Raw genomic sequence first — 23,298 nt, forward strand, 5'->3', positions numbered from 1 at the left:
AATACAAGGGCATGCACAGTTATAAAAGAAGCTTTAATAAAGCTAAACAAACACATTGAACCCCACACAATAATAGTCAGAGACTACAACTCCCCACTCTCACCCATGGACAGGTCATTGAAACAGAAACTAAACAGAGAAACGGTGAGACTAAGAGAGGTTATGAATCAAATGGATTTAACAGATATCTACAGAACACTTCACCCTAAAACAAAAGAATACACCTTCTTCTCAGCACCTCATGGTACCTTCTCCAAAATCGAACATATAATTGGTCACAAAACAACCCTCAACAGATACAAAAAAACCCAAAACCCTGAAATAATACCATGTATCCTATCAGACCACTATGGCCTAAGGCTGGTCTTCAATAATAGCAAAAACAACAGAAAGCCCACATAAAAGTGGGAACTGAACAACTCTCTACTCAATGATAACTTGGTCAGGGAAGAAATAAACAAAGAAATTAAAGACTTCCTGGAATTTAATGAAAATGTTGACACATCATACCCAAACTTATGGGACACAATGAAAGCAGTGCTAATGGGAAAATGCATAGCACTGAGCACTCTGGTAAAGAAACTGGAGAGATGTTACAGTAGCAACTTAAGAGCAACCTGAGAGCTCTAGAACAGAAAGAAGTAAACTCATCCAAGAGGAGTAGAAGGCAGGAATTAGTCAAACTCAGGGCTGAAATCAACCAAGTAGAAACACAGAGAACAAAGAAAGAATCAACAAAACCAAAAGCTGTTTGTTTGAGAGAATCAACAAGATAGATAAACCCCTAGCCAAACTAACTAAAGGGCCCACGCCTTTAATCCCGCAGGCAGATTTCTGAGTTCGAGGCCAGCCTGGTCTACAGAGTTCCAGGACAGCCAAGGCTATACAGAGAAACCGTGTCTCGAAAAACCAAAAACCAAAACAAAACAAAACAAAACAAAACAAAAAACAACCCAAACCAAAAAGGTCAACAAGCTGAAGGGCCCAAGTGAGAACACCTCAGTCTCACTAGAGAGAAGAAAGCAACCACAACAGGGAGAGAACCTGGAAGGAAAAGGAGACTGGGGATAAGGGGAGGGGGCGCGAGGGACACATGATCTGGTATTGGGTGTGGAGAAAAGGACTGAAAGCCTGTGGGCCAGTAAAAAGAATGGAAACAGGCAACCTTGGGAGGTAGGAGGTTGGGGGACCCTCCAGAATGATGTACCAGAGACCTGGGAGGTGAGACTCTCAGGACTCAAAGGGAGGGACCTTAGATGAAATGCCCTACAGTGGGAAGAGGGAACTTGTAGAGCCTACCTCTAGCAGAAAGGCAGGGCATCAAGTGAGGGATGGGATTGCTACCCCACAGTCAACACGCTGACCCGTAATTGTTCCTGTCTGAAAGAACTGCAAGGATGGAAATGGAGAGGAGCCTAAGGAAAAGAAGGTCCAGAGACAGGCCCAAAGTGGGATCCAGCTCAAGGGGAGGCCCCAAGACCTGACACTATTACTGAGGCCATGGAGCACTCACAAAATGTATCCTATCATGACTGCCCTCAGAAAGACCCAACAAGCAGCTGCAGATATTTGCACCCAACTAATGGACAGAAGGTGCTGACCCCCTGTGGTTGAATTGGGGAAAAGCTGGAAGAAGCTGAGGAGGAGGGCAACCCTGTAGGAAGACCAGCAATCTCAATTAACCTGGACACTGAGATCTCCCAGACACTGGACCACCAACCAGGTAGCATACACCAGCTGATATGAGGCCCCAACACATATACAGCAGAGGACTGCTGGCTCTTGGTTCCATCAGAGAAGATGCATCTAACCCTCAAGAGATTGGAGGCCCCAGGGAGTCTGGAGGTTTGGTGGGGTAGGTGGTGGGGGTATGGGGACATTCTCGTGGAGACAGGGGTACAGGGAGGAGGTATGGGAAGTGGAACAGTCAGAGGGTGGACCGGGAGAGGAATAAAATCTGAAATGTAAAAAAAAAAAAAAAAGATTAAATAAAAAAGGAATATATAAAAAAAAGACACAGGCTAACAGAATGGATATGAAAGGAGGATCCATCAGTCTGTTACATACAAGAAACACACCTCAAAATCAAAGACAGACAGTAACTCAGAGTAAAGGGCTGGAAAAAGATTTTCCAAGCAAATGAACCCAAGAAGCAAACTGGTATAGCTATTCTAGTATTTAACAAAGTAGATTTCCAACCAAATTTAATTAAGAGATGAGACAGGGACTTCATACTCATCAAAAGAAAAATCCACCAAAATAATGTCTTAATTCTCAACATCTATGTCTTGAATTGCCAGGATACACACATTTGTAAAAGAAACATTACTAAAGCTTAAATCACACACCAAACCCCACACATTAATAGTAGGAGACTTCAACACCCTATTCTCTACAATGTAAAGGTCATCCAGACAGAAACTAATCAGAGAAGTGAAAGGTCTAACAGACATTATGACTCAAATAAACATAACAGTTATCTACAGAACATTTCACCCAAATTCAAAAGAATATGCCTTCTTAGCACCTCATAGAACCTCCTCCAAAATTGACCATTTACTCAGTCACAAAACAAGCCCCAATAGATCCAAGAAAATTGACCCAGAGAAATTAAGTAACAAGAAGGGCTCAGGTGGTGGGTGGTAGTGGCGTTAGGACACATGAATCTCACTGTGAAGGGGAAATAGAAGAGACATCACAGGTAGACAGGGGAAAGGACCTGAATGGATGGTGTAGGGGTAGGAACAGGAGGGATCAGGTAGGTAGAAGCTGGAAAGAGAGAGTATAGGGAGACACAACTAGAATGGGAAGAGGGTAAATCTCAGTGACAAGCTGGAAACCCAGTCCAATGGAAACTCCCAGGAATCTATGAGGGTGACCCTACAATCTAAATGACACTAGTAAGACTTCTAGCAATGGGGTATATGGAACTAGAACCAGACATTTATAACCAGGAAGGACTTCCAGTGCAGGGTTTAGAACACCAACCTAGCCACAAAACCTTTGACCTACAATTTGTCCTTCCTGTAAGATGTGCTATGATAAAGTTGTCCCAGAAATTGTGTAGTGGCCAAAACAATGACTGGTCCAGCTTGAGATCCATGCCACTAGAGGGAATCCACTCACAATACTACCTGGAAAACCAGGAACCAGAGGATAGATAGTCAGAGACCTAGTACAGACCCAAACACATCTAGCAAAAATAAATTAATGAATAGGAAGTCAATGAAATGATTTCTCATCATATTCTGTCATATACATACATTGGGCCTAGCACAATTGTCATCAGAAAGGCGTCACCCAGCAACTGATGAAAAATGATGCAGAGACATAAAACCGAACTTTAGGGGGAACTTGGGAATCCTGCAGAAGGAGGAGAGGAAGGATTGTAGGAGCCAGAGTGGTGAAGGCCACTACATTAAAAAACAAAATCAACTAAACTGGGTTACTAGATGCTTATAGAAACAACCTCCAACCCGGGAGCCTGTGTGAGACTGTCCTAGGCCTTCTGCTCATATGTTACAGATGTGTAGCTTGGTGTTCTTATGGGACCCCATACAGTGGGAGCATGGGCTCTCTGACTTGGTGGCCTGTTTTGGGGCCCCTATCTGCCCACTGAGTTGTTTTATCCAACCTTAATAGGAGAGGTGCCTAGTCTTACTGCAACTTGACATTCCATGGCCGATTGATATCCATGAAAGGCCGACCCTTTTTTGAAGACAAGAGGAATGAGTGGATGGGGGAGGTAGGGGTTTGGTAGGATTAGGAGAAGAGGGAGGAAAAACTGTGGTCAAGGTCAAAATGTTAAAAATTAATTACTTACTTAACTAAAAGAAGAATAGGATATAGGAAAATAGGCTGTGAGGTATTAACAGTTGCCTTTGTTTCTGTAAAACTTGTTTATCAGAAACTTGTTTATGGGAAAGGGATGAAATGTTCTTTTCTATTATTATATAAAGGGAAGGAAACAACTGGGGGAAATATAACAATTTTCTTATCTAGCTGTGTATACACAGCTTTCCGGTGTCCACATTTAAAACCCTAGTTATCCCCTATACCCCATTCTCCAACTTATCTTCTATTCATTCAAACTTAAATATATTCCAAATAATTTCACAGTATCTGTCTATACTTTTGCAAACAACGACTTTTCCTAGATTTCATGCTCACTGGTATGAACTACATCAACAGGTCACATTTCACATCTACTTTCTCCTCCAAGTCCTTTAAGACACTGCTACTCATAGATATCTACATGTTTGAATTACTTTCTTTATTCTAAATCCACTGTCTCCCAACTACTCACTTAATAAAGTCTTAACACTGTACAAGAGTCTGTAGAATATGATAAAATTTAACTTGTTAAACATGTCATGGTCAATTTTTAACCCATAACAAAAATATGATGATGAAACTTTCAATTAAAGATAACCTATTGGGTAATTGGCTTCTAAAGGCTCTCCTATTTTGCATGAAAGCTTTTCCAACAGGCAGAGAATAGAGATTTCACTTGAACCTCAGGTACCTACTGCTGAAGGAACCAGTGTCAGGAAACCCAGGCACACTCACCTGTGCATCAGCCAGCTGAACAGCAGGAAACCCTTGGTTTGCTTCTTCTACACCTGCCACATCATCTTGACTAGTACTGTGCTGAGAATGTGTCCCATCCAGAGTATTCTGGTCACTAGATAAGACGGTGTTGAAATCTGAGGCTGACGGGATTGTAGGAAGATTGGGTGCAACTCCTAACAGCAAAATGTCAGGAGTAAATATGAATCATTTAGAAACAAAAAAACAAACAAAGGCAATCAAGTCAAATTTAAAAGCAACTATGTTGTAATGCCCTTACCAGACAACAGAGGAAAAACAAAAACAAAAACCAACCCAATAATATGGAATACTAAATATTTACACATATGATTAATAAAAAATGACATTAGTTAAATATTCAGAAAATACCAGTGATGTTTATACAGGAATTCAAGCCAGCCAATCCAAAATGTAGAATTTTCTGACTGGAAAATCTTTGAAAAGGAAGTACAGCAGGAAAAGGCCATGGAGTTAACAGAATTACATCCAAGCTTTATATCCTGTCCTTCCAGACAAAGGACCCTTGATAGAGAGGAACTAGTCCATTGAAGTTGTCTTAAAATTTAAACTGTAGCCACTCTATACAACAGTGAAATCAGAACCAAGAACTATGCGATGCAATCTTTCTCTTTTTTCTGTCAAGAGTCAATGCAGAAACCTAACATGTGGTTAGAATTCAGATCACATCCACACGAGAAACAGCTCAGTGGGCAGTCACAAATCAACCACTCTTCTCATTCCATCAGGAAATAACTCATATGGCTTAAACAGCATCGAAAATTCACTTTAGCTGCCTTTATTAATCAGTAGCAATGTCTACTTCAATATTATTCAGTATTTACTAACATGGAAAACTTCAAAAGTAGGCAAAGGAAGGTTGATATACTTACACTTGATATAGCCACCACTTTCTTGGGGAACATCTTGCCATATATTTTTACACATGCATGATCTTTTAAAATTAATAAATGGCCCTAATTTATTTCTCTCCTTAAGGAAAGAAATTGTACTTTTCTATCACCATAGATCTGATTAAATATTTAAGTAACTACGAAGAGCATATAATTAATAGTTATGATGTCTCAGAGGGAACTAGACTGATTCAAGATATTTTTCTGTATTGTAGGTATATCATGTTGTAACTATACTTAATGTTTTTTAACCTGCCTCCTTTTGTGTTATGAATGTTTAACCAACCACATTAAATGCTTTAAATTCTTTAAATCTTGTATTTGATATTATAATAATACCAAGTCAAAGTTTAATTAGCTTTTTGCTGAAACGGTCCAACTTCATCCTAACAGTTGACCGTGTAGGTATCCTTTGAGGAATAAGGTTTTGAAGACAGTTAAGGTGAAAGTGATAACTGGATTACCTGTTGGAAGACTGTTATGTCCTGACTTTGTAGCAGGAGATTCCTGTACCACACTTCCACGATTTCCCACGGCATTTGACATCCAATTATAAAAACTCACAGATGAAGGCTCAGATAACAAAGGATGTTCAGACAGCATGTCAGTGGCTACTGTATTCCCTGAAAAAAGTTTATGGTGAATAAGATTATTATATACTATAAAACAGAAAAATGCTACTTGCATGCTTTCAGAAAGTTGGATTAAAATGTCTCTCTTTGAAAAAAACTTTAAAGATTCATTTATTCTTATTTTATGTATACAGGTGCTTCACCCGAGTTTGCCTGTGTACAAAGTGTATGCCATGCCTGTGGGGGCCAGAGGGGGACTCTGGATCCTCTGGAACTGGAGTTACAGATGGTTGTCAGTAGCTATGATGGTGCTGGGAACTGAACCCAGGTCCTCTTCAAGAGCAGCTAGTACTCTTAATTACTAAGCCATCAAGCCATCTCTCCATGTATTTTTAAACTCTCACTTCATGATACTGGTATGGGGGTCCTAAGACATTAGTACAAAATTCATTTTGTTATTACAATGGTGAAGATTCTGCATTCTTTAGACTCAGAATGTGTAGCTTGGCACTAGTCAGCACTAATTTGAAAGTAAAAATAAAAGACATGAAGAGAAATTTACAATTTTGGTCTAAAATATTTTTTCAAAAACAAAGTAAGTAAAAAGTTTAGTCATGCAACCAAAGTATATAATAAAGTAGTTTTCTATTTTTCCCACAAAAGAAAATGTAATTGAAAGAAGCATTTTATTTTAAATTGTATGTGTGTTTATATGTATGTGAGGAAGTGCAGTTGCTTGTAGTCCAGAGGAGTGTGTTGGATCCACTGGGCTAGGTACCTGTTCTTGTGAGGGAGCTACTTTTCACAGCTGCACTGCTTCTCTGAGGAGTGCCTTCCAGAAGGTTGTGCAGGCTTGGGAAGCTTCCAGTCAGATAGCTGAGAAGGCTCTCCTTCCTTGGACTCTCCTTTACCGGCATCCCAGCACGTCCACCATGTACTGGAGAATCAGTAGCAGTGTCTCCACTGGTATAACTCAGAGAGTGATATGGATGAATGCCCTACAAAATGAACACACAGTTGTTTTTTTCTGAAGTATGTGAAACTGACTGCTAATAATTACAACCACCATAATTGTTCCTATTTCTGCTAGCTATTCTTTCCTTTAATACTCACAGCGATTTTGGCTACTAGGATTATTGAGTCAAATATAAAAACAATAATTTTTTTATAACTCTGTAATACAATATTAGGGGCTACACATCATATTCAAGTATATTCCTTGAAGTAATTTAACAATGAATCATTAATTTCTACAGCTAAACAAGAGTCACAGAACAGCATCTTAAGCGGAATACAGGAAATAAATGCTGGTTAATATCAGGGGTGGGAGGGTGGGTATCCACGACACCAGGATGTAAGCAAGTCATGAGGTGTTTAAAGAACATGCTTGTGGCTATTTAAAGAATAAGAAGTAGCCTGAAGCAATTTCTGTTATGGCTTAATTATGGAATCAGCAAACTGATATCCAGAAACAATTTCCCTATACAACTACTCCACTTAAAACTAAGAATCACTTGTTACATGACTGACAACATCAAAAGTCAGTTATCACTACCAGGTCAGATACAATGGCATTAAATACAATCTCAGCACACAGGAGGAGGATGAGGCAAGAGCACCGCCATGAGTTCAAGGCCAGCATAATCTACCAGTAAATTCTAGGCCAGCCAAGGAGATGCAAGACCTTCACCAAAAGAAACAAAAAAAGAAACATAAAAACACAGAGCAAATCTAAAGAAGGAACTATGTCGTTTTATTGGAGGTAGGCACAGACAACCAACAGAAAGTAAACTAGAGGCTTTCTGACTAAGGACAGGAAACTAAGCAAGAACAAGTACACATCAGACCATTGAAGTTTTAGGACAAAGTGGGAAGTTCTATTCACCATTACATGCTTTCACTTAGATGGGGGAAGAGGAAGAAGCCTTTCACTACAGGAAGAGAACTTTTAACATACTACACATGTGTTATGCATATTTCATATCCTATCCCTCATATGTTCTTTGTGTAGATGATTAAGTTTATTACACAAAAGAAAAATCAGTTTTATAAATAACCAAGCAAGAAAAGTCGGATGTTTTAATCCATATGCCTCACTTCCACTCCACAATTCTTGATATTAGACTATCTTTGCTCACTGGTTTTGACTGTCACAGGTCTCAACACAGCCAAGAGTCACTTAATTTCCATTTAATTTTTTTTAATAAGTTGCCTTGGTCAAGGTGTTTCTACACAACAATAGAAACATAACACAAACACCCCCATATTTTGCTATTAACTCAATCCATGTAACTCTAGTGGCATCTATAGTCTCACATAAACCAACCCCTTTTTGGAAAGACTATATAGTAGTTAATTATAACAGTGTACATAATTTATTGGCCCTGTAATGTTTAATCCTTTTATGTCACATCCACTATTTTTTGCAAGAAAGCTCTAGAATCTATCTGATCATTTACAGTTCCTTCCAGAATGAAAGTCCTTGACGGGTAAATGTTTTCACTTATACTTTAGGGCCACACTGATCCTTCAAAACCATGTAAACTTCTTATAGAACAGTTTCCTCCAAGACTGAGACTTTCCATTCCTACTGCTGTACATAACCCCAGTAAAACTCACTGGTTCACCAAGTCGAATTCTGGTGATATCTATCTATACTTTGGCCTATCAGGAGTTCTCTATTTGGGGGTAAGTAGGTGAGTGTAGTATCTCCGCAGGAAAAATTCTGTCATACAACAATATTCTAATAGTGTATGAGAATGACTGTTTTCTTTTATCTTCATATGTAATATCAAGTTTTGTTACCCTAATCTTATAAAAATAAAAACATCAATTTTATATTTTCTTATGAGAGAATACATCTTCATATTTGTATACCTATTTTTCTGTGACATATTTAATGATTTTATCTATTTCTAAAACTTTTCCTTTTTATATCTTATCTTTTTCTTAGTGATTAAAAATACTTTTGTAACTGTTTGAGATATATTAACCCTTTTCATGTGTTTTTGGTTATAATTTTCATTTTGAAATTTCAATTTTTTTAATGATTTATTTTATGTATGTGAGTACACTATAGCTGTCCTCAGACACACCAGAAGAGAGCATCAGATCCCATTATAGATGGTTGTGAGCCACCATGTGGTTGCTGGGAATTGAACTCAGGACCTCTGGAAGAGCAGTCAGTGCTCTTAACCACTGAGCCATGTATCTATCCAGCCCCCTGAAATTTTAAAATTTAATGTTGAAATTATTCTAAATTCCAGTATAAGTCTATATGCAGACTTTGAGTGAAAGTAATGCTATTAACTCATATTCAGTTCTTAGAATAGCAAACTAACAACAGCAACAATAAAGTAAAACAATATAAGTGTCAGATAAACTTATCATATCTTCACTCAGTTATTTCTCACCACAATCTTCCAAAGGAGGATGCTATCAAAGTCCACACCTTACAAATAAAGGAGCTGATGCACAATTCTGTCAGAAAATGTCCAAGTTACAGGGCAGGATTCTAGTGAGGATACTGCTCTCAATGCTAGTCGACTCACTTGGCTCTACTTTCCTTCTTTATCAAACATCCTTTAAACTTGTTAAAACAATGGAGTATAAATTAAGATTATAATTTGTAAAAACTCAACCTAAACTTGTATCAATAATGTGCAGCCCAAATGGCTTCTTACTAAAACATAAATGACAAGATTATCAACATTTTTAATACTGAATTTTATTACATATAAGATTCAATAAGAAAAAAAGGTTTTGGAGATAACTAGGAAAAAAAACAAAAAAAAGTTTAGTGGTCTTTAAATATTAAGTATTAGTGGTACAAATTTAATGGAAATCTATACACTGAAATTATTAACCATCATAAAGTTATTAATTCTAACAAACTATTGGAATATTTAGAATAGACATCTAAGATATTTAACACTGAAATTTAAAAAAAAAAGGTAGGTCAGCTCTTTAAGTTTTAAGCTCTAATCAGTGCTAGCAATGCCATACCTTTATTTTCAGTGCAGAGTCACTGTGGGTGTGAGTTTTGGAAAGCTTCCTCATTATCTCAGCTCCAGTGACAGGTCCAGAGCTCCCAGGGGGTGGTCGGTTAGCTGTTCCTTCTAGCAGCATTGTGTGCTCACTGACTGTGGCTGTAAAGGTTCCAAAGATAAGTGAGTTATACACAGATCATCACATATTTATCTTAAACATCACCAACATCTTGTCTGTAAAATTACTATACATTTTCATAATCCAAACAGATATACAATGTTTACGATTTTTAATTTTTTGTTTCCTTACTATCCAACCTGAATATGAGTTTACACTAGCCATGTAACTGATACAGTGGCCAACAACCAATTCAGTCACCCTCTAGAATATTCAGAGTGTCAGAAATGACATTGGTGTTTAGAAGGTATAGTTACTGAACTAATTCAACCTCTGTGCATAACAAATTCTAGATAATAAGCAATAAAACTCAGGCTATTTCTTATAAACTATTTATTAAAAGTATGATTTTTAATTAAGCTAACTAAGTGTTCTAGAAGTTTTAATTTTAGGAATTTTCTCTTATAGTCCTTCTTCCTCACAGTACTTTTAATGTTTTTTTCAAAGCACTGTAAGACGACCTATCATCATCATATGAAATTAGTCTGTGGCAAAAAGTTAAAGTAAAAACATACATTTATTTCAAAAAAGTATATCTACCTTGTTCAGATGCAACATATCCTATATATAAAATTGTATTCTTAGCTCAGGCCTCCAAATTTATTTAAAGTAAAAATATATGTAACAAGTGATTGTTGCAGGATTTTTCCTGTTCAATCACATTAGGCAGAGTGAGGAGTTGAGGAGACAGGGAGGGAGGTCTCAGGAGGAGAGAGGGAACCAGAATGAAGGCCCAGTGGGAGCCATGTGGCCCTGCAGGGTTGGCAAGTTGGTGGGCAGAGAGACTGAGCAAGTAAGATCACCTGGCACAGGGGCTAGCTCTAGAGAGTCGTTGCAGCAGGAGTGCAGGAGCATGGCCTGGTCCTGCTGAGAGTTGGTGCGTTCATTTTTTTAATATTTCCCGAAACAGGTGTGTTGTGGATAGCCTTGGGGCTAAATTATATTTGATGTTAATTCCACTCTCTGGTGAAGGGTTGCAATAAGGAATGAGTCAGCACTCAGGTAATTTCCTGTAAACCTGCTTCCCACCTTAATTTGTAAAATAAAGAGCTGATAATGGGGCAGATAAAGAGGAGGTGGAGAGAAAGAAGGAAAAAATGGAAGAGGGAGAGGATGCAGAGGAGGAGGAGGAGGAGGAGGAAGGAGAAAAGCAGAGCAGAAGCACAAGGCCTGGAGAAACTTCAAGTTCTAAGGGGTCTCATAGATGGGGAAGATGGCAGTGTAGTGGTAGATCTGCCCAATCTAGAAGCACAGCATGTAATCATATTAACTGTGTTGTGTTTTCATTGCCGGGGCATATTTGGGTTGGAGATTTACCACAACACAGGTGATAAAAGAAAACTCCTTTAAAAACAGACTAATAAGCAAATACAAATTTTAAAAGGCAGGTTTTTGTTTAAAGTTTTCTATAAATCTCTTATTAGACACATTCATTGGTCTACTGTATCTCACAAAACTAAATTATAAAATTTGTTCAGTAAAAAAATTCCAAAGTCACTGTGAATTTGGATTAATAAAATTAACAACTGCATAGTCCAACCACAACATTTTCAAATTAGGGACAAAAATTATGAAAATTATTGAGTACCATGTGATCAAGTATATAACAGTCACAATATTTTCCTATTACTAATTTTCTAATAATTACAGGCAAAAGGTCCTGGTTGGTATCTTTTAAAGAGGCATATTATTGATGGGAAGTCATTTCTACAAGAACACAGAGTGTTTACACCGAGGAAAGAAAAGCTCCCTGAACAAAAGTTACCTGCATCAAACTCAAATTCTGCACCATCAGCACTAGTATCACTTTGTAGACCACCTCCATTATCCAGGCCAAGTCCCTCTTCATGCTCCTGGTCCACAGTCGCTGGAGGTTTCAGGGGCTGAGCTGGTCTGTGTAAGCTAACTCCTTTAAAGGCAGGTGTTACCACAATGAACTTCATCCACTGCCTTGCCAAAGCAACCAATCCTTTCTTTAAAGTTACCAGTGCAGGAAGACCATCACTCTGTAATAACAATGAAGAACTCATTTTAATCTCAAAATGCCCACTTAGAGATGAAGGAACTAAAATTTACATCTTTAATTTGTTCAACGTTACCCAGATTTTCAAGTTGACAATAAAACCTGCTACAGCTATGCATATATTGAGAATGTCCCTCAAGGGTTCATATACTTTAAAAGTTTGGTTCTCAGTGTGGAAATGTTTGAAAGGGAGAGGCATTTTAAGAGGAGATCTAGTGAAGATCATGGAGGATAGTGGTCTTAGAATTCATTACAGCCATTTTGGTGAGACCTGATTAATCTGTATATGGGTAGTTATTAAAGAGCAAGACCACTACCTTCACAGCCTCTGGCTTCCTGTCTTGGTATGTAGAGCATCCATCCACTCATGGCTAATGCTTTCAAGTTCCTCTGACCACAACTAGGAGGGGCATGTCAGGCTCGCATAGTGCAACTTTGTGATCAATTCCAGGATAGTACAAAATACTATTTCAGTCTTAGATTAAAAGCATCTTTGTAAAATCCACTATTTAATATAGATCCTTCACTTGCCTGGTGAAAGGTTTGGACAGCCATTAATAATACTGATACACAGGTGCCTAATTTGGATAAATATTGTTGTGTATGCTTTACTATTTGGATGCTAGGAGAAGTCAAGCAATGTCCTCAAAATTCTAAAACCACAATCACAAATTGATTTTCTATGAGCGAAGATGAATTGTACAATTATATATGTTCCCTCTGTGATCAATCTCTATTTTATTAAACCATAATGGTTCTAGGGATTACTTCCTGACTTGAACTGTATGCTTTTAGCTTCTAGAGTACAACCTTTCAGTTCTAGGTCTTTACTTCCCTTCTGAGCACTCAATTTAGCTTTACACAACCTCTCTAACCTTCTTGAAGTTTGGAATTTTTCAGAATTTCATCTTTGACAATTTCTCATTAAACCTATCAAGCTGAGAAATTTTATCCATGTTGACAGATTCTATATACAAGCTGTCAGTCAGAGCAAAATGGCATTCACTAACCTGTATTTCTAACCATTTCTCAACATGCCCATCTAGTACTATTTCCACAGAATAGCAGCTTCCTTGAATACTCACCATCGTGGCATCATCAATGATGGAGTAATTTGCTTGGTGCAGGTAGTGGTGTAGAATATTACATAATAAACAAGAAGGATTTTCTTGGAGAAAGCGAGCAACTTTTGTAAGTCTATTGTATTTACTTCTTAGAGGAAAATGTACACTTTTATTCTGAAAACCAAACAAAAAGACTTAGAATAATATGTATAAAAATTTCTATAGTCAAAGATATTTAGTAATTAAGAACTTGTAGTTCTAGTACCTTCCAACAACTACTAATAGTAATGAATAATTTACAGTAACAAAGTATATCTGATACCTTATATGATTAAAAGACATACCTCTAATGCTTCTGTCATTATGCATCCCATAACAGCACAAATTCGCAAGGTTCCCTCAGTCTCTAATTTGTTTAAGGATGACTTGAGTTGATCAATAGGAACCAGCCATGCTCCAACAGCTGGGGTTGCAGTGCTTAAGAGGTTTAGCTGCCTTTAAAACACACACACACACACACACACACACACACACACACACACACACACACAAAAACAAGTGTTAAGATTAAACTTTATATTTTTAGCACTAAATGCTATTTTATCCTGACAATATTTTTCCCTTTTGGTCACTGACAAATTATCAACATCTGAATAAAAAAGGAATACTTGGAAATGAATTAGGGGGAAATGTGTTTGAAATGAAAAATAAAACAAAAGTCTAAGGCAGTAAGCTGAGCAAATACAGCCAAAATCCTAGGGAAGAAATTGGGCTAAATAGAGAATATATAGTATCTACAGAAAATATTCAATAAGAAAGATAGTAAGAATAGCCATTCTATCACTCATGGGATATTAGATATGCCAGAAAAATAATTCAGGAAGTACTCAGAACAGAACGGTAAGCTGTCTGAAACATGGAGGAACTGTCAATGGACAAAATTACACTTTGAAATTTCTTACCTAGAAAATGCATGTGCAGGAGATCTCACATTGGTGGGAGCTGCAAAACTAAACCAAATCTCTTTAATAGTCAACTTCATGCTACATGAATCTGGAGGTGGTGGCATTAGAGGTAGATCCTTTTTCAAATCATCAGATTCAACTCCTTCATCCTATATAAAAAAGCCAAAACCAATAATGATTCTCCAGAACCATTCAGACAGGCTTATTAGCACTTTAAGCACAAAACCTTTTCATCATCAGGCTTAACAGACTGCTCCTTACATAGAACCTTGACCTGTGGATGTTGCTTAAAATAGCTATAGAGGTTTGCATTCCCACAAACAATGCAGGAGTGTTTCTCCTATCCCACATCCTCACCAGCATGTGCTGTCACTTGAATTTTTTTATACTAGCCATCTGACTGATATAAGACAGAATCTCCAGAGTTGCTTTGATTTGTATTTCCCTGATGACGAAGGACTTTGAATATTTCTTTATGTGCTTTTCAGCCATTAGAGATTCCTCTGTTGAGAGTTCTGTTTAGCTCTGTACCCCATTTTTAATTGGGTTATTTGGTTTTTTGTAGTCTAACTTCTTGAGTTCTTTGTATCTATTGGATATTAGTCCTCTGAATGAATGAAGGGTTGGTGAATATCTTTTCCCGTTGTGTAGATTGCCATTTTGTCCTATTGATGATGTCCTTAGCCTTACCCAAGTTTTTCAGATTCATTGTTTCTGTTTAAAAGAGAAAACTTTGCTATGTTACCTAGACTAGTATTGACCTCCTGGGCTTTTAAGAGATCCTCCTGTTTCAGCATCCTGAGTATCTAAGACTACAGGTTTAGCTTTTGGTTTTTTCAAAGCAAAGTATTTGGAGTCCAGTAAGATGGCTCAGCAAGGAAAGGTATTTACTGCCTTGTTGCCAAACCTAATGACTTGGATTAATGGAGACTCACAGAGACTGAACCACCAACCAAAGAGAGTGCAGGGGCTAGTCCTAGGCCCTCTACATATATGAAGCAGATGTACAGCTTGGTCTTCATGTGGGTCCCTTAACAATTAGAACAGAGGCTGTCTCTAATTCTGTAGCCTGCCACTGGATCCCCTTCCCCTAGTCTAACTGCCTGGTGGGAGAAGATGCACTTAGTTCCGCTGGAACTTGATGTCCCAGGGCAGAGAGGTAGACAAGAAGGACTTCTCCTTCTCTGAGGACAAGGAAAAGGGATGATGGGGGGGGGGGGGGAAGGACTTATGAAGATGGGGCTGGGAGGAGCGGAGGTAATGGAGCTATGATCAGGATGTTAAGTGGATAAACAAATTAATGAGAAAAAAAAAAAAACAGAACCAAAACAAACCAGCAACAACAAAACCAATCACTATAGCTGGGGAGGTAGAGCTAGTTCTTTGCACAGCATGTTGTAAGGTCTTCAGTTTAATCCTCAGTATCATAAAACATAATAAATAAATTTGAAACATTGATTTCTTAAGAAGCTATAGGCCAAGAACTTAGATATATAAAGACGTAGAATTTGACTTTTGAAAAAAAGAGGGAGACTAATGCATATTACTGCAGCAACATTCATGGTCAAGCAAGTGACTGCAGGCTGACTTGTCTCTGGGGCCATGGCACACTTAATGTCATGATTCATAAATTTTGTAAAAGAGGCACAGGAAAGGATCACTATATAATAAAAATATCAGAGTGTGAAGGAAATTAGTGTCATGAATATAACTTACAGGGAATACCCATGTTTGAGGAAAAACAATTGGGTAAAAAAATGGAAAAAAAAATAACACAGAGCCTAGATAAATTGTTACAAAATCCAAGAAGCAAAAGATCTGGGAGAAAGGCTTCTAAAATTCTGTAACATGAGGCTAGAGAGCAATTCCCAGCCCCAACATGGTGGAGATCCAGCAACCTCTTTTCGTCTCAGTTGGCATGAGGCAGATACATGATGTACAGAAGCAAATGCAGGTAAAACACTCCTCCACATAAAATAAAAATAAATCTTTAAGAAACATTCTGTAGTGTTTGAAAAGGTAAGGAAGAATACTAAAATAATTGTTTAGTGCATAGCCACATATGTCTTAATTCTCTTCATTAAAATTCTAATGGAACCCTCCAAACACTTTTAAAGAATAATGAAACTGATTAACTTAAAATTTTATTTATGATTATTGTGGGGATATGTGAACATGATGTGTAAGAGTACCATGGCATATATATGGGGATCAGAGAAGACATTTGTGGAGTCAGTTTTCTCCTCCTACTATTACAAGGATTCAAGAGATCAAACTCTGGTTGCCAGACTGGACACCTAGCAATTGCTTCTACCTGCTGGGCCATTAGACTATTATGGAAATTGATAAACTCTCCAAATATACACCAAATAAATTCCTAGGGAATGTGGAGATGGCTCAGTGAGTAAAAGCACTTGCCCAGTAAACCTGACAACCTGAGTTTATATCAACAGAAGGCACATTAAAAACAAACAAACAAACAAAAACCATATCAAAATAGCGCCCGGAGGGAGCAAGTCTCCCAGGAGTGCGGACAGGCCTGCGAGCACAGGTAAGATCACCACTGCTGCTCAGAGGAACCCACCCAGAACCCTCAGGACACAGGAAGCAAGGGACTGCCTGGGACAGGAGTCGTCCAGTCTCCATTTGCACCCAGAGCTGATCCTGTGCCACAGAGCTACATACACAAATACTGTCAGGAGAGAGCTGGTCTCCCAGGAGTGCCACACGCCTGCCAGAACAGGTAAGACCACCACTTTTCTTCAAATTCCTGGCCCAAGAGGGACCCTCACAGATCCACCAGGACACAAGAACCAAGATCAGCTGGAGACAGGATCCTTCTGGTCTCTGTCTGCACCCCAGAGCTGACCCTGTACCACAGTTCTCCATACCCTAGTTCCTCCAGGAGAGAACTGGTCCCCCAGGAATACTGACACATAGGCTTGCAGAAAGGACAAGCCAAAGTCAGAGACAGCAAGACAAGCTAACACCACAGATAAACAGATGGTAAAAGCCAAGCACAAGAACATAAGCAACAGAAACCAAGACTACTCGGCAGAACCCAGTTCAAATAAGGAATACTGAATTTTTGAGAAGCACCTAAAGAAATGTTCAACATCTTTAGTCATCAGGGAAATACAAATCAAAACAACCCTGAGATTCCACCTCACACCAGTTAGAATGGCTAAGATCAAAAACTCAGGTGACAGCAGATGCCGGCGAGGATGTGGAGAAAGAGGAACACTCCTCCATTGCTGGTGGGATTGCAAACTGGTACAACCACTCTCGAAATCAGTTTGGCAGTTCCTCAGAAAATTGGACATAGTACTACCAGAGAACCCAGCTATACCACTCCTAGGCATATACCCAGAAGATTTTCCAACATATAACAAGGACACATGCTCCACTGTGTTCAGAGCATCCTTATTTATAGTAGCTAGAAGCTGGAAAGAACCCAGAAGTTCCTCGACAGAGGAATGGATACAGAAAATGTGGTACATTTACATAATGGTGTACTTACTACTCAGTTATTAAAAATGATGAATTTATGAAATTCTTAGGCAAATGGATGGAACTAGAAAATATCATCCTGAGTGAGGTAACCCAATCACAAAGAACACACATGATATGCACTCACTGATAAGTGTATATTAGCATAGAAGCTCAGAATACCCAAGATACAATTTACATACCACATGAAGTTCAAGAAGAGGGAAGACCAAAGTGTAGATATTTTGGTCTTTCTTAGAAGAGGGAACAAAATACCCATGGGAGGAGTTATAGAGACAAAGTATAGAGCATAGACTGAAGGAAAGGCCTGGGGATCCAACCCATATATAGTCACCAAACCAAGACACTTTGAGGATGCCAGCAAGTGCTTGCTGACAGAAGCCTGTTATATCTGTCTCCGGAGAGGCTTTACCAGTGCCTGACAAATACAGAGGTGCATGCTCTCAGTGAACCATTGGACTAAGCACAGGATCCCTAATGGAGGAACTAGAAAAAGGACCCAAGCAGCTAAAGGCATTTACAGCCCCATAGGAGGAACAACAATATGAAACAACCACTACCACCAGAGATCCTAGGGACTAAACCACCAACCAAAGAGTACACATGGAGGGACCCATGGCTCCAGCTGCATTTGTAGCAGAGGATGGCCTAGTCAGACATCAATGGGAGGAGAGGCCCTTGGTCCTGTGAAGGCTCGATGCCCCAGTGTAGGGGAATGCCAGTGCCAGGAAGTGGGAGTGAGTAGGTTGGTGAGCAGGGGAAGTGGGAGGGGATAGGAAGTTTTCAGAGGGGAAACCAGGAAAGGGGACAACATTTGAAATGTAAATTAGAAAAAAATATCTATCAAAAAAAGTAATAAAAGTGTAAAAAAGTTAGAAATAAAAAACCCAAAACCAAACCCAACCCAACCCAAACCAAATCACCCACAAAACATGGGTCTGTATTTCAGTGTGTACCTACAAGGAAATGGGAGGTAGTAACAGAAGATCTCCAATGTTCCAAGACCAGCCAACTTGGTTTATATGGCATTAGAGGAACCTGTCTCAAGGTTAGGGTAAGGGCTTACAGCCACATGTAAGGGATGGCATACCCCATACCCACATACACTCTGTCTCTCATACACAGAGAAATAAAAATAAATAGCCCCCAGGAAATGGGGTTCAGAGGTGAGTATAATCATGAACACTGGGTACCCACAATTTATTTCTTAATGAAAGGGTGCTCACTTATGCTTTTATTGTTTACTCTCAAAAGTTTATGTGTAGATGTGTATACATTCACTAAATTTTTGATTGTTTGTCCAAGGTCACCAAATAGCGGCCCAACTTTTCAACAATACACAATTTTAAATGATTTTGCTGTTACCGTATTCATCACAATTAAATTCTACCACAATAAAATAATAAATGAATTGAATATAAAGTATTATTTAAAATGATATCTAAAATAAGCAGATATATAAAAACATTTACTACTTATATAAAATATTACCAATAAGCATAAAATGACTTCTAAAATTAACTAATAGTTAATTAATCACAGCCTACCTTTCTTAAATTCTATAAATTCATTTATTTAACCAATGTTTACTATGTGTATAACATAAGCAGAGTATTGTGCTAACTAGTATAATGGGTAGGAATGTGCACCATTGGTATATATTCTTATACCTATTCAGGAACTATACTGTAGTCATACTATAGCCAACAAAATGTTACAACTCTAAAACAGGAAGTGACGAGAAAATATGCTCTAGAAATTGATTTTAAATTGAGTATATAGTTCTCTATTTCCAAACTAGTAGTATCATTAGAAAATCACCAACTTGCTCATCTGAAACTGAGTTTCCATTTATGTCAGAGGAAGGACTGGTTCGGTCACACGGTAGGTTATCATCAGAGACATCAGTATTGTAGCCACTGCCAGTAGGAGAATCAGAAGAATTATTGGATGTCAGCACTCCACCCCTTTCTGTGACACTATTTTTACCCATAATTCCAAAACTGTTATATAAAACTGCACCAGATTGTCTTCCTCCTATAAAAATAAAGGAAGCCACTTGTTAGGAAAAAAAGTAGATATGTGTTGTACTGTTATACTCTAAAATGTCTGAATATAACTTCATCAAGATCATGTTCTTCCTCACTAGGCTTTGCCATTATCTAAGAGAGTTATGTATGACTTTGCAGGTAAAAGGTGTGGACACAGAGCTACTAGTATTTTAAGTTATTGTATCATGTAGGATTAAGCCTGAAAGTCTTACAACTACTCAACTTTCCTGCTTTAAAGCATTACTCATAACCAGATGAGACTTTCCTTCCTCCCTTCCACTCCTCCCCTTGTCTTATATAAGAAACAAGTATAAACCAGTAGTTTTCATTAAAGGAAGAATTCACATGAAATGTTTACTTCTTACATGGCAAGGCTCTAAACTGTAAAAAAAAGTAAAAACTGTTCAATACACTTAAACCCCTACCAAAGCAGAACTCAGGAGTTAAAAGTTTACCTTTTATAGTTAAATTTTCAAGTCCACATTCAAACATTATCCAGCCCCATTTTTCTTGACTGGGACCTATCCGTGTTACATCTGGGATAGCTTGTTGATCTGTCTCATCTACAAAAGTAAATTCATCCAATTCTTCAAGAGTAAATAAAACTTTGGATTTTTCAAAGGGAATGGCAGTGATGGCACAGGTCCCAATGTCTATTATTGAGAGAACACAATGAAAATCTTTTTAAGAAAAAAAAAAAAACAAAAATCAGAAATTAATATATGAGTTGTATTAAAAGGCATCTTGGTATTCTGAAAAGGCAAAAAATAAATAAAATATGTAAAGAAAATAATGCTACCTCCAATGTAGTAAGACGATTCTAGAGTTAACAATGAATTTGTCAATTCCTTTTTGAAAGATTAAAGAATTCTGTCAACAAACCTCTAAATAATCCAGCCTTCTGGCAAAGTATTTTAAAAAGCTTTCAACATTTACAAAATAAAATTATTTTAATTATGTGGCCTCAGGGAAAACATTATTTCCTAGAAAAAGTATTAACTTTTACTGAAAGACAGCTTAACATTAAAATTTTTTATAACTGGAATTTATTAGACATTGTCATGAATCTACTGCTTACTCATGCAATGCAGTAAAACGAACCTCCATTTTCTGAAATCATTCTGATTACTTAATTATTTGCATTTCTCTTTAAATCTCTTGAACTTAGTTTTAAGTGCGGGTATAAGGTGAGAAATGTGTTTAAGTTTGTAAGCAGTCTACTTCCATATGAAGGCATACACAATAGAACGCCCAGAGTACTGCACTCAGAAAACTGACCTTGTCTCCCTGTGGCTATCAAATGCCATGAAACTGAGAATCTCAAACATAAGTATAAACAAAAAATCTACATGTGTTCTGCATTTTTATGCAAATATACTGTGGAAATTCATAGGGACTTTTGCTTGTAATGAGCTTTTATTCCAGCTGGTAGGTTTCAAGTTACATAATGTAATGCTTATGATCTAATAAATAAGTGCAAACTGGTCACTACTACAATCTACAGATCTTTTACAACTCAAATCACTGTTCTTTGCCTCAGTTTTAAGACTACAGTTTGCGGGTAATTATAATAATTAATTTTCCTTTGTTAAAGCCTCAAGTCCGATGCTGTGGTATTATACAAAGAGGTAAAATAAGCATGTGCTGAATGACAACAACTTGACACAAGCTAAAGTCACCTGACAAGAGAGAACCTCAATTAAGAAAGTGCTCCCATAAGACTGTGCTGTAGGCAAACCATGAAGAGCAAGCTATTAAGCAGCACTCCTCCATGGCTTCTACATTAGCTCCTACCTCCAGGTTCCTGCCTTGTTTAAGTTCCTGTCTGGGCTTCCTTGGTGATGAACTATGATGTGAAGTGTAAGCCAAATAAACCCTTTCTTCCCTAAATTTCCTTTTTGGTCATGGTATTTCATTGAGGCAACAGAAACTCTAAGACAAACACTGAGATAGGCACAGCAGTTAGAATGACCTGGAACACAGATAGTCCTAAAACTTACTTCCCATTTTGCAGAGAACATAATATAGAATAGTTAAATACCATGAGTGCACCATACGAAGAAGTGCTTGTCTCTTCCTGATAGTATCAAATTGCAGCAATGTTCAAAGGAACATGTTCTCTTTTGGAAAATTTCAGATTTACAAATGACAAAGAAACAAAATGTTTGAAGCTTACCTGTAGTGTCAAGACCTCTAAGTTGCCCATGGACTCGATGGATATTTAACTTGGCAGCAATCTCTTTGCCTTTCTCTGCTCCAGCATTTGACCTAAGAGATCCAGACGACTGAGGCTGCATCTTGCTGGCATGAACATATCTATCAAAATTTGATGTTTTACCAGCATCTACATTATTTGCAGTCTCTTCAACCACACCTCTTAATGGAAACAGAAAATGTACAAAATGGTTAACATTTAAATGTCATCCAGTAAAAACATTTCACTACATTGTTTAAAATGAAACTAACCAATATCAATAACATTGCCCAAGTGTTTCTGTAAAATAATTATGAATAATTAGGATAGAACAAGGCTTTTCACTTCCAACAATCATTGCTCAAATTAATAAGATCTTTTCACCTGTTCATACGAACTTGTGTAGCAATTCTGTCAAAGCACAAAGCCACCAGGGACACATGAGTCACACTTCTACTAGGAACTGTGGCTGGAGACTCCTCCACTGAAGCTTGCAACAAGCATAAGTTAACCTAACACACAAATGACACAGATTTCAGAATTGTAAAATTAAAGTGTCTTTTATACCTAGATCACAAATACAAACAAACCAACCAATAATCATAGTATATAGATCTTAGAGTAATGAAGACAAAAGTTGTTAAGTTTCAAAACAGCTGTGATTCCTGTCAAGATATGCTCACTAGTACAATAGTGGCAAAAATGTTATGTTGTCTAGTAATCAATACTTTCTGACTAGATTTAAGGCCTAATCAAGACAATTCATGATTGGAATTGTTAACTGGGACAAGAACTGATGGCTTGATAGGTCACACTCGGAAGAAAACCTACTAATATTGTTCTGCTAAATAGACACAGTATTAAGTTTTTTCCTAAGTATGTCTTTATACTAATCCATTTATGATTCTCTCAATACTCAAGTTGTTTTCTATCTTTCCCTCTCTTTTATTAGTTGAAAATTTTGACTGTATTCGTTCTCTTCCCCAACTATTCCCAGATCCATCCCTTCCAGTCCTACCCACCCAATTTTGTGTCTTAAAAAAAAAAAAAATCCTGAGCCTTTAATCCCAGCACTCGGGAGGCAGAAGCAGGCGGATTTCTGAGTTCCAGGCCAGCCTGCTCTACAAAGTGAGTTCCAGGACAGCCAGGGCTATACAGAGAAATCCTGTCTTGAAAAACCAAAAGAAAACAAAAAAACAAAAAACAAAAAACCTTCAAGACCAATTTGTGCTGCACATAATACTTATGGAT

The 23,298-nt window shown here is 37.8% G+C and overlaps 1 protein-coding gene across 13 annotated transcripts in view; it reads right to left on the bottom strand.

Moving 5' to 3' along the window:
* The window catches only part of Bltp1 (bridge-like lipid transfer protein family member 1), a 192,252-nt gene that overhangs the window by 78,649 nt on the left and 90,305 nt on the right, over positions 1-23,298 (bottom strand). For all 13 annotated transcript variants that reach the window (XM_029475242.2, XM_029475248.2, XM_085835948.1 and 10 more), the window contains exons 34-45: positions 22,432-22,559; positions 22,030-22,229; positions 20,309-20,506; positions 19,628-19,839; positions 14,290-14,441; positions 13,672-13,822; positions 13,349-13,501; positions 12,006-12,246; positions 10,079-10,221; positions 6,852-7,071; positions 5,966-6,124; positions 4,570-4,745 (exon numbers count right to left, since the gene is read on the bottom strand). In XM_029475242.2, the coding sequence (XP_029331102.1) occupies positions 4,570-4,745; positions 5,966-6,124; positions 6,852-7,071; positions 10,079-10,221; positions 12,006-12,246; positions 13,349-13,501; positions 13,672-13,822; positions 14,290-14,441; positions 19,628-19,839; positions 20,309-20,506; positions 22,030-22,229; positions 22,432-22,559 (2,133 nt within the window). The remainder of the gene's footprint in view (positions 1-4,569; positions 4,746-5,965; positions 6,125-6,851; positions 7,072-10,078; positions 10,222-12,005; positions 12,247-13,348; positions 13,502-13,671; positions 13,823-14,289; positions 14,442-19,627; positions 19,840-20,308; positions 20,507-22,029; positions 22,230-22,431; positions 22,560-23,298) is intronic.

This window comes from Mus caroli, unplaced genomic scaffold (genome assembly GCF_978045245.1).
Source record: "Mus caroli unplaced genomic scaffold, Mus_caroli_1 scaffold_3, whole genome shotgun sequence".
NCBI classification, from domain to species: domain Eukaryota; kingdom Metazoa; phylum Chordata; class Mammalia; order Rodentia; family Muridae; genus Mus; species Mus caroli.